Source organism: Protomyctophum bolini (genome assembly GCF_963924005.1).
Source record: "Protomyctophum bolini genome assembly, chromosome: 17".
Lineage (NCBI taxonomy): Eukaryota > Metazoa > Chordata > Actinopteri > Myctophiformes > Myctophidae > Protomyctophum > Protomyctophum bolini.
This window is the reverse complement of record NC_137878.1, coordinates 40,031,361-40,048,898: the sequence shown is the minus strand read 5'-3', so window position 1 is coordinate 40,048,898 and position 17,538 is coordinate 40,031,361. Positions and strand designations below refer to the sequence as shown.

The window sequence follows — 17,538 nt, the reverse complement described above, 5'->3', positions numbered from 1 at the left end:
ATTTAACAAAGGTGCAGACGATCAGAAATCAGCAGAGAGTGATCGACGTTTGCGCTACTACTATGCCGAATTGAAGTGGACTCGTCTCGGACCCAGACTTTTTTTTTCTCCCTCCCTGGAAATAAAAACGTCTGGGTTTCCGAGGCTAGTAAGAGTCTTAAGAGCACACTAAGGACACCATATCTCCTTTCACCCAAGCAGACGTTTTGGCCAAAGCATGCGGTGCTATAGAGACTAAACGCCAAGTCGTATGAGGTCAGCGAAATCAGTATAGGGTTCACGTTGCGTTGCAGTACGCAGGATTAGATTATGGGATAATTCGATGACGAGACTCAGACCGCCACAGCTATAGTCTCTGTCTGTGTCCTTGTGTGTTTGCGTCTGCGTCTTGACTGAGTGAGAGTGCAGGCGTGTGTTTTGGCCGTAGGATGTGGCTCAGTTGGCACACCTGGTTACCAGTTCCCCTCATCTCCCTCGCCTGCCTGCCATCAGCTCATCACCCCCAGTCTATAAAGCTACGGTCAAGGTTCAAGACATCTTTTTACATCTGCATTATTATAGGTAAAACTTATCAAAAAATAAGGTACATTTTCTTCAGACAATGCAGCAGCAAATATATAGGGTGCTCTGGGAAATGAGCCCTGATCGAACTGGTGTGCTCTCTTGTCATTTGTTTATTCAGTGCACTCGCTGCGTTGTCATCTCTGGTGCCACGTAGGTGGGCGTTCCACAGACCTGTCTCAGAGAGGATCTCTGGTGCCACGTAGGTGGGCGTTCCACAGACCTGTCTCAGAGAGGATCTCCGGTGCCACGTAGGTGGGCGTTCCACAGACCTGTCTCAGAGAGGATCTCCGGTGCCACGTAGGTGGGCGTTCACAGACCTGTCTCAGAGAGGATCTCTGGTGCCACGTAGGTGGGCGTCCACAGACCTGTCTCAGAGAGGATCTCTGGTGCCACGTAGGTGGGCGTCCACAGACCTGTCTCAGAGAGGATCTCTGGTGCCACGTAGGTGGGCGTTCACAGACCTGTCTCAGAGAGGATCTCTGGTGCCACGTAGGTGGGCGTTCACAGACCTGTCTCAGAGAGGATCTCTGGTGCCACGTAGGTGGGCGTTCACAGACCTGTCTCAGAGAGGATCTCTGGTGCCACGTAGGTGGGCGTCCACAGACCTGTCTCAGAGAGGATCTCCGGTGCCACGTACTGTAGGTGGGCGTCCACAGACCTGTCTCAGAGAGGATCTCCGGTGCCACGTAGGTGGGCGTTCACAGACCTGTCTCAGAGAGGATCTCCGGTGCCACGTAGGTGGGCGCTCACAGACCTGTCTCAGAGAGGATCTCTGGTGCCACGTAGGTGGGCGTTCACAGACCTGTCTCAGAGAGGATCTCTGGTGCCACGTAGGTGGGCGTTCACAGACCTGTCTCAGAGAGGATCTCTGGTGCCACGTAGGTGGGCGTTCACAGACCTGTCTCAGAGAGGATCTCTGGTGCCACGTAGGTGGGCGTCCACAGACCTGTCTCAGAGAGGATCTCCGGTGCCACGTAGGTGGGCGTCCACAGACCTGTCTCAGAGAGGATCTCCGGTGCCACGTAGGTGGGCGTTCACAGACCTGTCTCAGAGAGGATCTCCGGTGCCACGTAGGTGGGCGCTCACAGACCTGTCTCAGAGAGGATCTCTGGTGCCACGTAGGTGGGCGTTCACAGACCTGTCTCAGAGAGGATCTCTGGTGCCACGTAGGTGGGCGTTCACAGACCTTTTTCAGAGAGGATCTCTGGTGCCACGTAGGTGGGCGTTCACAGACCTGTCTCAGAGAGGATCTCTGGTGCCACGTAGGTGGGCGTTCACAGACCTGTCTCAGAGAGGATCTCTGGTGCCACGTAGGTGGGCGTTCACAGACCTGTCTCAGAGAGGATCTCTGGTGCCACGTAGGTGGGCGTTCACAGACCTGTCTCAGAGAGGATCTCTGGTGCCACGTAGGTGGGCGTTCACAGACCTGTCTCAGAGAGGATCTCTGGTGCCACGTAGGTGGGCGTTCACAGACCTGTCTCAGAGAGGATCTCTGGTGCCACGTAGGTGGGCGTCCACAGACCTGTCTCAGAGAGGATCTCCGGTGCCACGTAGGTGGGCGTTCACAGACCTGTCTCAGAGAGGATCTCTGGTGCCACGTAGGTGGGCGTTCACAGACCTGTCTCAGAGAGGATCTCTGGTGCCACGTAGGTGGGCGTTCACAGACCTGTCTCAGAGAGGATCTCCGGTGCCACGTAGGTGGGCGTTCACAGACCTGTCTCAGAGAGGATCTCCGGTGCCACGTAGGTGGGCGTCCACAGACCTGTCTCAGAGAGGATCTCTGGTGCCACGTAGGTGGGCGTTCACAGACCTGTCTCAGAGAGGATCTCTGGTGCCACGTAGGTGGGCGTTCCACAGACCTGTCTCAGAGAGGATCTCTGGTGCCACGTAGGTGGGCGTCCACAGACCTGTCTCAGAGAGGATCTCCGGTGCCACGTAGGTGGGCGTCCACAGACCTGTCTCAGAGAGGATCTCTGGTGCCACGTAGGTGGGCGTTCACAGACCTGTCTCAGAGAGGATCTCCGGTGCCACGTAGGTGGGCGTCCACAGACCTGTCTCAGAGAGGATCTCCGGTGCCACGTAGGTGGGCGTTCACAGACCTGTCTCAGAGAGGATCTCCGGTGCCACGTAGGTGGGCGTCCACAGACCTGTCTCAGAGAGGATCTCCGGTGCCACGTAGGTGGGCGCTCACAGACCTGTCTCAGAGAGGATCTCCGGTGCCACGTAGGTGGACGTTCACAGACCTGTCTCAGAGAGGATCTCCGGTGCCACGTAGGTGGGCGTTCACAGACCTGTCTCAGAGAGGATCTCCGGTGCCACGTAGGTGGGCGTCCACAGACCTGTCTCAGAGAGGATCTCTGGGGCCACGTAGGTGGGCGTCCACAGACCTGTCTCAGAGAGGATCTCTGGTGCCACGTAGGTGGGCGTCCACAGACCTGTCTCAGAGAGGATCTCTGGTGCCACGTAGGTGGGCGTTCACAGACCTGTCTCAGAGAGGATCTCTGGTGCCACGTAGGTGGGCGTTCACAGACCTGTCTCAGAGAGGATCTCTGGTGCCACGTAGGTGGGTGTTCACAGAGGGACACAGACCTGTCTCAGAGAGGATCTCCGGTGCCACGTAGGTGGGCGTTCCACAGATGGTGAAGATGGGCTCCGTGACCACCATGGCCAGACCAAAGTCCCCCAGCTTCAGCCTGCGCATGCTGCCGTCGGCCTGACGTTCCAACTGCAAAATGGAGGAAACAGAAAGAGAGTCATGTCTTTGAAACAAGAGGAAACAGAGAGAGTCATGTCTTTGAAAACTGTCGGGATGTAGAAGACGTTTTTAGAATCTGATCTCAGGTCAGAATGGGTTAAAAGGTGTCCTGGACACTTCCATCTACTCACCAGTAGGTTCTCTGGCTTCAGGTCCCTGTGGTCTACTCACCAGTAGGTTCTCTGGCTTCAGGTCCCTGTGGTCTACTCACCAGTAGGTTCTCTGGCTTCAGGTCCCTGTGATCTACTCACCAGTAGGTTCTCTGGCTTCAGGTCCCTGTGGACGATGCTCTTGACCCTTCCATCTACTCACCAGCAGGTTCTCTGGCTTCAGGTCCCTGTGGTCTACTCACCAGTAGGTTCTCTGGCTTCAGGTCCCTGTGGTCTACTCACCAGTAGGTTCTCTGGCTTCAGGTCCCTGTGGTCTACTCACCAGCAGGTTCTCTGGCTTCAGGTCCCTGTGATCTACTCACCAGCAGGTTCTCTGGCTTCAGGTCCCTGTGGTCTACTCACCAGTAGGTTCTCTGGCTTCAGGTCCCTGTGATCTACTCACCAGTAGGTTCTCTGGCTTCAGGTCCCTGTGATCTACTCACCAGTAGGTTCTCTGGCTTCAGGTCCCTGTGGTCTACTCACCAGTAGGTTCTCTGGCTTCAGGTCCCTTCCATCTACTCACCAGTAGGTTCTCTGGCTTCAGGTCCCTGTGGACGATGCTCTTGACCCTTCCATCTACTCACCAGTAGGTTCTCTGGCTTCAGGTCCCTGTGGACGATGCTCTTGCCGTGGATGTAGCTCAGGGCCTCGCTCACGTCGGCCACCATCATGCCGGCCTCCTCCTCGGGGAACGTGCCCCGCTCGGCGATGGCCTCGAACAGGTCGCCGCCGGCCACCAGCTCCATCAGCAGGTAGGAGTGGGTGGGCGTGTGGTAGTGGGTGAAGAGGCGCACCACGCGGGCGTGCGCCAGGCTGCCCAGCAGGCTCAGCTCGTTCTGCAGGCGGCACAACGGGGTCCCAAAGCATTGGGGAGTAAAACGGCGAGCCTTTAGACTTCTAAACAAGTGCAATATCCCCTAACCGTCTTAGAGATTAAACAACAAATAAAAGCCAGAACCAGCAACTGCATTTACTTAATCACATGTGAAAAATGTGGTTTACAATATGTCGGAGAGACAGGTAAAACAATAGGTACTAGGCTGGGACGACACAGATACAATATTAACAATGCCAAAAAGACAACCACAAGATTTGTGCAACATTTCATGGCTCACGGCATTGAAGCTCTAAAATGCACTGGACTTCAACACAATCCTAACTGGACAGTTTTAGGACAAAGACGTTTTAATGAAAAACAGTGGATTAAGAACCTCAACACGGATTTTCCTGGAGGCTTAATTAAACATGCCTAAAATCAGATCTTGAACACTATAAAACTTAAACTCAGGATTAAACTGGAGAAATCTAAAAGTGATTTTGGATCAGACTTCCTTCGGATACATGGCGAATGCATTTATTCCTTGCATTGTGCCTACACATGTTGTACAACATGTGTAGGCACAGTGCACTGAAGTTTTCTTAATTCCCCCCCTACCAGGGCCCAGGAAATGATTCCCCGTTCATTTTCCATTTAAAAAAGTATTTATTTAAAGACCTTTTGAAGCCTCGTACAAAGCCAACTGGAGTTGTGACAAATCATGACAACAAAACAACAACTTTTCTGGCCGAACAAATAATTAGAAGAGAAACACTTTTTTTGTTTGTTTTTCTTCTTTGTAATTATTTGTTTGGTCCAAAATGTTTGTTGTCACTCGGTGGCGCGCTACGAGCTTGTAGATCTGCTGTTTTTTCAACAGCTATAAAGCATAACATGACGCTATAAACACCAAAAGGGGTTAAAAGAATAAAAAGTAAAAGTATATAAACTCCAAACCTGCATCATGTGCTCTCGCCCCACCAGCTTGGAGCGGTCCACCACCTTCATGGCCATGGCCACGCCCGAGGCGCGGCAGCGGACCTCGCGCACCACGGCGAAGTTCCCGTCGCCGACCACGCGGCCCATCTCGTAGCGCCGCTCGATGTCCGACAGCGCCACCTGACTCCTGTGATGGATTGATTGATTTGATTGATTTGATTGATTGATTTGATTGATTGAATTTCAAACGAAAGCACAAGTCAATACAAACTCTGCTACACGACGGGGATAAACCAGACAAATAACTTGAGACTTGTTTACAATGCAGGGACCGTCATCCATTTTCAATTCATCAGAACATTTAACCCATTTTGGTCTTAGCGTTATGTTATGCTTTTAAGCTGTTGAAAAAATAGCAGATCTACACAAGCTCGTAGCGCGCCACCGAGTGGTGCGCTACGAGCTTGTGTATATCTGCTATTTTTTTTTTAATCGAAGAACGACTGACATAGAAACATAGCTTTTTTCAGAAAACTGTCAGGATGTAGAAGAATTTTTTTAGAATCTGATCTCAGGTCAGAATGGGTTCACAACAATGGTGTATGTATAGCAGTTAAGCTGCCCTCAGAGCAGCAAATGAACAAGTATACACTCAAAAGGAATCATCAGATATACATTTGAAGAAGGTAAAACAAAAGATTACGCGTGTACAGTGTTTGAATACAGGCTGACTTTGCTCTTTGAGCGCAGGTTTTGAAGGAGTCTAGGGACTTCACCTGTCCGTGGGGAGGTCAAAGTTCACCCTCTGCTGCTGCTGCTGCTGCTGCGTTGTCGCCCCTTCCTGGTTTGGCGCCAACAGCGGATTGGACAGTAGTTTGTGGCACTTCGCCTCGTCTCTGGTGATTGGCTGAGGAGGAGGAGGAGGAGGAGGAGGAAGGCTGGGAGGGGGAGTGTCTTTGTGCTTCCGGGTCAGCGGGGGAAGCGGGGCCTTGCCCGGTATCAGCCTGGGCCTCTCTACAGTCTGATATTTACCGCCACCGCCGCCGCCGCCGGCCGCTAATAAGCAGTTCCTACAGAGCCCGGAGGAGGAGGAGGCGGGGCTTATCTCTCTCCCGCCGCCGCCGGCCTCCCGCCGCCGTTGGCGGCCCCCGTCCGGTTTAAACGGGCCGATGACCACGCCGGAGGAGGATGGATTGGCCCCGCCCCCGCCCGCGCCCCCGCCGTCCCTGGCCTGGATCCTCTGCAGGTGATTGGGCGGGTGGGTGGGCTGTCGGCAGACATATTTACCCATATTGTACGGGTCCGAGTTGTGGTTTCCCTTCCTGTGCGGCGGCGCGCGTGTAGCCGGCTGCGTTAGCCTGTGATGATGATGATGATGATGATGATGATGGTGACCCTTGGCGCCGGGCGGGGCGTGTCCCTCTTCGTCCTCCTCGTTGTTGTTTAGTGCGTCGTGGTTGGTCCGCGTCGTCGTGGTCCCGCCCCCGCCGCCGCTGTCCTCGGTGCCCTCGCTGTACCCGCTGTCGGTCTTCATGGCGGCCTTGCCGGGCGCCGCGGCCGCGGCGGGGGCGGGGCGCAGCCGGCGCTCCCAGGCCCGGAGCGCGTCCGCGCGGTACCGCGAGGCCTCCGGGAACAGCTCCTCCAGCGCCTCCAGGACGCTGGGCAGCTCCGGACGGGCCCGCCCCAACGCCAGGAACGCCACCTCGCCACGGAAGAAGTCACACACGCCCCTCACCTGGGGAAAGGAAAGGAAAGGTACCATGTTTACCCTGCAGGGTAACTGGACTAAGGGAAGGAAAGGTACTATGTTTACCCTGCAGGGTAACTGGACTAAGGAAAGGAAAGGTACTATGTTTACCCAGGGTAACTGGACTAAGGAAAGGAAAGGTACTATGTTTACCCTGCAGGGTAACTGGACTAAGGAAAGGAAAGGTACTATGTTTACCCAGGGTAACTGGACTAAGGAAAGGAAAGGTACTATGTTTACCCTGCAGGGTAACTGGACTAAGGAAAGGAAAGGTACTATGTTTACCCTGCAGGGTAACTGGACTAAGGAAAGGAAAGGTACTATGTTTACCCTGCAGGGTAACTGGACTAAGGGAAGGAAAGGTACTATGTTTACCCTGCAGGGTAACTGGACTAAGGAAAGGAAAGGTACTATGTTTACCCAGGGTAACTGGACTAAGGAAAGGAAAGGTACTATGTTTACCCTGCAGGGTAACTGGACTAAGGAAAGGAAAGGTACCATGTTTACCCTGCAGGGTAACTGGACTAAGGAAAGGAAAGGTACTATGTTTACCCTGCAGGGTAACTGGACTAAGGAAAGGAAAGGTACTATGTTTACCCTGCAGGGTAACTGGACTAAGGAAAGGAAAGGTACTATGTTTACCCTGCAGGGTAACTGGACTAAGGAAAGGAAAGGTACCATGTTTACCCTGCAGGGTAACTGGACTAAGGAAAGGAAAGGTACCATGTTTACCCTGCAGGGTAACTGGACTAAGGAAAGGAAAGGTACCATGTTTACCCTGCAGGGTAACTGGACTAAGGGAAGGAAAGGTACTATGTTTACCCTGCAGGGTAACTGGACTAAAGGAAAGGAAAGGTACTATGTTTACCCTGCAGGGTAACTGGACTAAGGAAAGGAAAGGTACCATGTTTACCCTGCAGGGTAACTGGACTAAGGAAAGGAAAGGTACCATGTTTACCCTGCAGGGTAACTGGACTAAGGGAAGGAAACGTACTATGTTTACCCAGGGTAACTGGACTAAGGAAAGGAAAGGTACTATGTTTACCCAGGGTAACTGGACTAAGGGAAGGAAAGGTACCATGTTTACCCAGGGTAACTGGACTAAGGAAAGGAAAGGTACTATGTTTACCCAGGGTAACTGGACTAAGGAAAGGAAAGGTACTATGTTTACCCAGGGTAACTGGACTAAGGAAAGGAAAGGTACTATGTTTACCCAGGGTAACTGGACTAAGGAAAGGAAAGGTACCATGTTTACCCAGGGTAACTGGACTAAGGAAAGGAAAGGTACCATGTTTACCCAGGGTAACTGGACTAAGGAAAGGAAAGGTACTATGTTTACCCAGGGTAACTGGACTAAGGAAAGGAAAGGTACCATGTTTACCCAGGGTAACTGGACTAAGGAAAGGAAAGGTACTATGTTTACCCAGGGTAACTGGACTAAGGAAAGGAAAGGTACTATGTTTACCCAGGGTAACTGGACTAAGGAAAGGAAAGGTACTATGTTTACCCAGGGTAACTGGACTAAGGAAAGGAAAGGTACTATGTTTACCCAGGGTAACTGGACTAAGGAAAGGAAAGGTACTATGTTTACCCAGGGTAACTGGACTAAGGAAAGGAAAGGTACCATGTTTACCCAGGGTAACTGGACTAAGGAAAGGAAAGGTACCATGTTTACCCAGGGTAACTGGACTAAGGAAAGGAAAGGTACCATGTTTACCCAGGGTAACTGGACTAAGGAAAGGAAAGGTACCATGTTTACCCTGCAGGGTAACTGGACTAAGGAAAGGAAAGGTACCATGTTTACCCTTCTGGCTCCAAAACTGTGGAATGCACTTCCCATTGCAGTCAGAACTGCAGCATCACTCCCAATCTTCCGCCGTAGTCTGAAAACCCACCTTTTCAGACTCCATCATGGCCCATAGCACTTACCCCACCCCCTTAGATAGCAATTCTGTAGACTTAGATAGCATTTGATACAGACTTATAGCATATTATGTAGACAGCATAAGTGCATTGTATGTAGTCATAGCACGTCATAGTACATATGTGTAGCATAGTAGTATAGATGTATAGCTTATATGTATAGTTTCATTATAGATATTCCACTGTTACTTTCTTAGCTTACGCATGTTTCATGATAAATGTCTTTATGTGATGTATTCCCATGCTTTTTTTGTTCTTGCTTAATGTAAGTCGCTCTGGATTAAGAGCGTCTGCTAAATGCCTAAATTGTAAATTGTAAATTGTAATGTTTAATACATCCCAAGCGTATGTGCTGTAAACGGTGAGGTTCTCTGGGGGTTTCTTACTGTACGTCACCAGCACGACTACCGGTTTATCTTTCCATTGGAAATATCTAGTAAATGATGTATGTGGATTATAATTACGGTATGCTCTGTTGTGCAAATCAGATAAATCAAGCTTCAAAGACCCACGTTGGGCCTCTGTCTAGGTGTTATTTGTTAACACTGTATTGTTAAGAATAAGAAGTGGTTCTATGAACGATAAAGACACTAATGAAGGCTGCACGCTGCTCATTTGCAGCCTATTGTTCATTTGCGAATCCATTATGAATGACCGCGGAGATCCAGTGGGAGGAAATTATTGGCATCGGAAAGACCCCGTTGTTTTCGTCATGCTGATTCTCCGCCTGAATACCACGATGACGTGCATGTGCTACAGCACGTCTCATATGTACAGTATCTACTGTACTGACCCCTTATATCCATCATTTATACATTACATTATGGATAATTAGTGTTGGACTATTGTTGTTGAGAAGTTGTGTAGAAAAGGAAAAGAGAGGCGAAACTAGAGAAAGTGCCTCCCCCTGGCCAGCCGGGGCGTCTGATGGAGGGGAAAGGAACTGGTCGGAATAACGTGTTCCTTCCACGCGCTACGACGTCCAACCAGGGAAACTCCCCCCCTGTCAGGCGTAAAGGAGCAACTTGGACACTCACGCATGAAGGAAGCATGAGTTCATGTCCGTTGCTCTCCCCTTGTCCCCCATATATGGGGACTAGGTTGCTCTCCCCTTGTCCCCCATATATGGGGACTAGGTTGGCGGAGGTTGTATAGAGCCCAGGATCACATCAGATGATTGACACACGGGTGAAAAATGGGTTACAAAATCATGGGATAAAAATTATTTTAAAAAAAGGAAAAGAAAGGGGTTGAAAACCACTGCTGTCGACGATGGAGGTGTTTGCACTTTGCTGTGTACACACACGTGTATAGAGTGTGTTTATCCTATCCTCACCTCGCGGGCGTGGGGTGTGTAGAGGCGAGTGACCCTGGCTCTGTGCCAGCGAGGGAAGCCCAGGGCCTCCGAGACATCCAATAGCAGCTGCTCGAAGGACACCACGCCTCTACGGTTCAACAGCACCGTCACCTGGGACAGACGGAGACATGACGTTCACGTTAAAGTAATGGACTCACCTAATCAAAATCTACACACATTTTGAAGAATGGATCACATTGTTGTTTGGTGTTTGTTTTGTCGTTTTTGTTTAGTTATGAAGGGTGCTAGCCTGTACCTTGCGCAGCGCCCCCTGGCTGTACGGCCGCACCACGGTCACCAGGCGCGGCCGCTCGCCGCTCTGCTCCGCGTGGCGGCTGTGGAACAGAGGCAGTGTCGCGGGGAGGAGGGGAGGGGGGAGAGGGGGAGGCTGGGTCCTGGGGTGGTGGGGGGCCGCCGCGGCCGCCGCTGGGTGGGCCGCGATGCCGCCGCGCTGTGGGGGGGGCCACGTTGTTCTGGGGGGACCACCACCACCCGGTCCCCCCATCACTGCTGCTACGCCCTTTGATGACGACGAGACCCCTGAGAGAGAGAGAGAGAGAGAGAGAGTTTTGATTGATTGATTGAAATCTTTATTAACAGTTTGCAGAATTACAGTACATTTCAAGCACAAACTCAATACAAAGACTGTTAACTGTGAGTGGACGACCCAATTAAGCCTTACACTTTGAGAGAGAGAGAGAGAGAGAGAGAGAGAGAGAGAGAGACAGAGAGATCTCATTGATATTATGTTATGTTGTTGTTTGTAATATCTGTGATTGTGCTTTGGCAACACTTGTAAAAAGTCATGCCAATAAAGCCTGTTGAATTGAATTGAGAGAGAGAGAGAGAGAGAGAGAGAGAGTCAGTGTAGCGGACCGTTTCAAAGCATACAAAGGAAAACTCATAAGAAACGCAACACTGGGTTCCTCCTTCCTCCATTATGTGTGTGCGCAGGTGTGTGCTTGTGCGTGCGTGTGGCGCGTGCACGTGAAAACAAATCCGTCTCTAAAATATATTTTTTATCCCACGATTTTGTAACCCATTTTTCCACCCCTGTGTCAATCATCTACTGTGATCCTGGGCTCTACACACCCTCCACCAACCTAGTCCCCATATATGGGGGACAAGGGGAGACCAACCTAGTCCCCATATATGGGGGACAAGGGGAGACCAACCTAGTCCCCATATATGGGGGACAAGGGGAGACCAACCTAGTCCCCATATATGGGGGACAAGGGGAGACCAACCTAGTCCCCATATATGGGGGACAAGGGGAGAGCAACCTAGTCCCCATATATGGGGGACAAGGGTAGACCAACCTAGTCCCCATATATGGGGGACAAGGGGAGACCAACCTAGTCCCCATATATGGGGGACAAGGGGAGAGCAACGGACTTAACTCATGCTTCCTTCATGCCTGAGGGTCCAAGTCTCTCCTTTACACCTGACAGGGGGGAGTTTCCCTGGTTGGACGTAGCGTGTGGAAGGAACACGTTATTCCAACCAGTTCCTTTCCCCTCCATCAGGCGCCCCGGCTGGCCAGGGGGAGGCAGTTTAGTGACCAGGATTGAAAACAAATCCGTCTGATCAGATTTGAGTGTTTTCCATCCCCGTGCAGAGTGAGTGCACGAGATCTGAGCCATCGGAGATTCTTTGAGCACCTTGGCTGAATTATTTACGTTTCCTTAAGACGCGTACTGTGCGTATCTCTCTTTCATCACACACACACACACACACACACACACACACACACACACACACACACACACACACACACACGTATACGCACACACTACACACACACATACACACTACACACACACACAGAGAGACTTGAACAAAAGCTTGCCCTTGTTAGTTCTTTGCCGAGGCCGCATGGCTAATGAAGCAACGGAGACACAAACACAGCATCTTTGGCGTTTCACTTTCTGACATGGAGAAGGACAGAGAGAGAGAGAGAGAGAGAGAGGGAGAGAGAGAGACAGAGAGAGAGAGGGAGAGAGACAGAGAGAGAGAGAGAGAGACAGAGAGAGAGAGGGAGAGAGGGAGAGAGAGAGACGTCCCTCTAAGGCCCAAACCAAGGAGTTGCATCATGGCAAATCATTGGTGCGGTTCGGGTCAAATTAAGTCGCAATGTACACACACAGCTCTGTTTACACTGTAGGGTATATGGGGACTTGTGAGGTGACTCTTGTGAGGTGTCTCTGTAGACTCTGAGGATGGACTAAGGCCTTGTGAGGTGTCTCCATAGACTCTGAGGATGGACTAAGGTCTTGTGAGGTGTCTCTGTAGACTCTGAGGATGGACTAAGGCCTTGTGAGGTGTCTCTGTAGACTCTGAGGATGGACTAAGGCCTTGTGAGGTGTCTCCATAGACTCTGAGGATGGACTAAGGCCTTGTGAGGTGTCTCTGTAGACTCTGAGGATGGACTAAGGCCTTGTGAGGTGTCTCTGTAGACTATAGGATGGACTAAGGTCTTGTGAGGTGTCTCTGTAGAGTAGACTATAGGATGGACTAAGGCCTTGTGAGGTGTCTCTGTAGACTCTGAGGATGGACTAAGGCCTTGTGAGGTGTCTCCATAGACTCTGAGGATGGACTAAGGTCTTGTGAGGTGTCTCTGTAGACTCTGAGGATGGACTAAGGCCTTGTGAGGTGTCTCTGTAGACTCTGAGGATGGACTAAGGCCTTGTGAGGTGTCTCCATAGACTCTGAGGATGGACTAAGGTCTTGTGAGGTGTCTCTGTAGACTCTGAGGATGGACTAAGGCCTTGTGAGGTGTCTCTGTAGACTCTGAGGATGGACTAAGGTCTTGTGAGGTGTCTCCATAGACTCTGAGGATGGACTAAGGTCTTGTGAGGTGTCTCTGTAGACTCTGAGGATGGACTAAGGTCTTGTGGGGTGTCTCCGTAGACTCTGAGGATGGACTAAGGCCTTGTGAGGTGTCTCCATAGACTCTGAGGATGGACTAAGGCCTTGTGAGGTGTCTCTGTAGACTCTGAGGATGGACTAAGGTCTTGTGAGGTGACTCTGTAGACTCTGAGGATGGACTAAGGCCTTGTGAGGTGTCTCTGTAGACTCTGAGGATGGACTAAGGCCTTGTGAGGTGTCTCCATAGACTCTGAGGATGGACTAAGGCCTTGTGAGGTGTCTCTGTAGACTCTGAGGATGGACTAAGGCCTTGTGAGGTGTCTCCATAGACTCTGAGGATGGACTAAGGTCTTGTGAGGTGTCTCTGTAGACTATAGGATGGACTAAGGCCTTGTGAGGTGTCTCCATAGACTCTGAGGATGGACTAAGGTCTTGTGGGGTGTCTCCGTAGACTCTGAGGATGGACTAAGGTCTTGTGAGGTGTCTCTGTAGACTATAGGATGGACTAAGGCCTTGTGAGGTGTCTCCATAGACTCTGAGGATGGACTAAGGTCTTGTGGGGTGTCTCCGTAGACTCTGAGGATGGACTAAGGTCTTGTGAGGTGTCTCTGTAGACTATAGGATGGACTAAGGTCTTGTGGGGTGTCTCCGTAGACTCTGAGGATGGACTAAGGTCTTGTGAGGTGTCTCTGTAGACTATAGGATGGACTAAGGTCTTGTGGGGTGTCTCCGTAGACTCTGAGGATGGACTAAGGTCTTGTGAGGTGTCTCTGTAGACTATAGGATGGACTAAGGTCTTGTGGGGTGTCTCCGTAGACTCTGAGGATGGACTAAGGTCTTGTGAGGTGTCTCTGTAGACTATAGGATGGACTAAGGTCTTGTGAGGTGTCTCTGTAGAGTACTATAGGATGGACTAAGGCCTTGTGAGGTGTCTCCATAGACTCTGAGGATGGACTAAGGTCTTGTGAGGTGTCTCTGTAGACTATAGGATGGACTAAGGTCTTGTGAGGTGTCTCTGTAGACTATAGGATGGACTAAGGCCTTGTGAGGTGTCTCTGTAGACTATAGGATGGACTAAGGCCTTGTGAGGTGTCTCCATAGACTCTGAGGATGGACTAAGGCCTTGTGAGGTGTCTCTGTAGACTCTGAGGATGGACTAAGGCCTTGTGAGGTGTCTCTGTAGACTCTGAGGATGGACTAAGGCCTTGTGAGGTGTCTCTGTAGACTATAGGATGGACTAAGGCCTTGTGAGGTGTCTCCATAGACTCTGAGGATGGACTAAGGTCTTGTGGGGTGTCTCCGTAGACTCTGAGGATGGACTAAGGTCTTGTGAGGTGTCTCTGTAGACTATAGGATGGACTAAGGCCTTGTGAGGTGTCTCCATAGACTCTGAGGATGGACTAAGGTCTTGTGGGGTGTCTCCGTAGACTCTGAGGATGGACTAAGGCCTTGTGAGGTGACTCTGTAGAGTACTATAGGATGGACTAAGGCCTTGTGAGGTGTCTCCATAGACTCTGAGGATGGGCTAAGGTCTTGTGAGGTGTCTCTGTAGACTATAGGATGGACTAAGGTCTTGTGAGGTGTCTCTGTAGACTATAGGATGGACTAAGGTCTTGTGAGGTGTCTCTGTAGACTCTGAGGATGGACTAAGGCCTTGTGAGGTGTCTCTGTAGACTCTGAGGATGGACTAAGGCCTTGTGAGGTGTCTCCATAGACTCTGAGGATGGACTAAGGCCTTGTGAGGTGTCTCTGTAGACTCTGAGGATGGACTAAGGCCTTGTGAGGTGTCTCTGTAGACTCTGAGGATGGACTAAGGTCTTGTGAGGTGTCTCTGTAGACTCTGAGGATGGACTAAGGCCTTGTGAGGTGTCTCTGTAGACTCTGAGGATGGACTAAGGTCTTGTGAGGTGTCTCTGTAGACTCTGAGGATGGACTAAGGTCTTGTGAGGTGTCTCTGTAGACTATAGGATGGACTAAGGCCTTGTGAGGTGTCTCCATAGACTCTGAGGATGGACTAAGGTCTTGTGAGGTGTCTCCATAGACTCTGAGGATGGACTAAGGTCTTGTGAGGTGTCTCTGTAGACTCTGAGGATGGACTAAGGTCTTGTGAGGTGACTCTGTAGACTATGAGGATGGACTAAGGCCTTGTGAGGTGTCTCCATAGACTCTGAGGATGGACTAAGGTCTTGTGAGGTGACTCTGTAGACTATGAGGATGGACTAAGGCCTTGTGAGGTGTCTCTGTAGACTCTGAGGATGGACTAAGGCCTTGTGAGGTGTCTCTGTAGACTATAGGATGGACTAAGGTCTTGTGAGGTGTCTCCATAGACTCTGAGGATGGACTAAGGTCTTGTGAGGTGTCTCCATAGACTCTGAGGATGGACTAAGGCCTTGTGAGGTGTCTCCATAGAACAATAGGAGTTTAGTTTGTTTGAGGCAATATAGAAAAGAGAAGACAGAAGAAACACAAGACCCTGTAGCTCTCTGACCACCCCCCCCCCCCCCCTCCCCGCTCGGTAGGCCCCCCTTTTATAACGAGACACCACGGGGCAGACCCTGGGAGAGTGACCACACACACACACCGACACACACACACACACACATACACACACACACACACACAGAGACACACACAGAGACACACACAGACGCGCACACACACACACACACACACACACACACACACACACACACACACACACACACACACACACACACACACACACACACACACACAGAGACACACACAGACGCGCACACACACACACACACACACACACACACACACACACAGCCTTTGACAACAATACAGTCTTTTCACACAGAAACACACACACACACACACACACACACACACACACAACTCCGTGACCCCATATAAACACCTCATAAAAGAGACAGCTGTTGCCAGTCAAGGTCAAGGAATAAGCATCCTGATTGATATACCGACACTCAGGCAGAGAGAGAGAGAGAGAGAGAGAGAGAGAGAGAGAGAGAGACGTTTCATTTGCAGCATCACATTCACAAGACAAACAAAGTTGAAAGAACACTTATTTAGGGCCAAAAAGACAGCTTTGTAGTCTGTAATTCTGTATCAAAAAGCGGTTGTTGATCGTTGTCAAGCTGCCTGGACGGAGTTTAGGCTACCGTAGCAGCCTATTATTGGGTCCAAATCCGTTCACTCCATCTGTCCATCATTTTTCTACACCGACACACTGACTCACCGACACACTGACTCACCGACACACTGACTCACCGACACACCGACACACCGACACACTGACTCACCTGCCGGCTTCCACCGTGCGCCCGGCGCGTCGCAGGCGCAGCCGTGCCGAGCTCTCCAAGCGGGCGTCATGAGTTTAAGATCCGGTGGAAAACTATAGGCTATTCTCCTCTTCACCGACCGACCGACCGAACGACCGACCGGCAGCTAGCCTAGCAGCCTAGTGTCCGTCACGGTTACCATAACCTCCTCTCCCCGGTCCGGGATGCGAAGCGCAGCGGCATGGCAGGCAGGCAGCACACGCTGAACCGACCCGATGACCGGATCCCCGGGCACACACACACACACACACACACACACACACACAGTCGAGCGGCGGGGGTGGTCGCTATAGTTACGTTGAAGGAGGAGGAGTCGTTTAGTTTAGAAAAGGAGAGACGGAGTCGCTTGTGAAAGTTTATTGTGAGACTGAAACTACTTCGAGGCGAATGGAAAACCGAACCCGTCGCTGTTCCCCTTACGTAGGCCTAGTCTATTAGGCCCTATAACCGTTACCTCGCCTCACCAGGCTTTAATGAGGAGGGCCTTCCTTTGATGAATTGAACAAGGAAGGTGTACCCTCAATGTAAACAAGTGTAATGCTTTATTGTATGGATTGAGTCAGAATAGTGTCATAAAGGTTCTGAATCTCTGAAAATATCCTTGGGTCGTCCACTCACAGTCAGTTAACAGTCTTTGTATTGAGTTTGTGCTTGAAATGTATACTGTGATTCTGCAGACTGTTCATAAATATTCCAATCAATCAATCAATCAATCAATAAGACAGGCTATAGTTGTTCAAGGAGTGATTTGGTTGCGTTGATTAATTGGAACAACGTGGTGGCTTCGATAGCACAATGTAAAAAACATCCTGGCTGTGACCTTTATTGATTGATTGATTGATATGATATGAGATGAGATAGATAGTACTTTATTGTCAGTTCACACTGAAATGTGTCTTGCGACCCATACCATACAAGTATGCAGAACACACATACACACATTTGACATAACACAAAGAACAAGACAATTGACATACATAAAGACTTGAAGACAAGAGCAATATCCACCGCTTAGATTACCTGGATTGATTGATTTATTGATTGACTGACTTGTTTCCATTGGGGTCCTGACTCCTTCATAGCTCAATTCATC

At 50.6% G+C, this 17,538-nt stretch overlaps 1 protein-coding gene across 1 annotated transcript in view; it reads right to left on the bottom strand.

The window, feature by feature from the left end:
* Positions 1 to 16,619, bottom strand: part of dclk3 (doublecortin-like kinase 3) — a gene marked incomplete at its 3' end in the record, with an annotated part of 18,273 nt that extends 1,654 nt beyond the window's left edge. Inside the window, exons 1-7 of the mRNA XM_080787267.1 lie at positions 16,407 to 16,619; positions 10,508 to 10,791; positions 10,231 to 10,362; positions 6,001 to 6,959; positions 5,243 to 5,411; positions 4,053 to 4,304; positions 3,154 to 3,289 (exon numbers count right to left, since the gene is read on the bottom strand). Of these exons, the coding sequence (XP_080643393.1) occupies positions 3,154 to 3,289; positions 4,053 to 4,304; positions 5,243 to 5,411; positions 6,001 to 6,959; positions 10,231 to 10,362; positions 10,508 to 10,791; positions 16,407 to 16,476 (2,002 nt within the window). The 5' untranslated portion in view covers positions 16,477 to 16,619. The remainder of the gene's footprint in view (positions 1 to 3,153; positions 3,290 to 4,052; positions 4,305 to 5,242; positions 5,412 to 6,000; positions 6,960 to 10,230; positions 10,363 to 10,507; positions 10,792 to 16,406) is intronic.
* Positions 16,620 to 17,538: the final 919 nt, after the last annotated feature.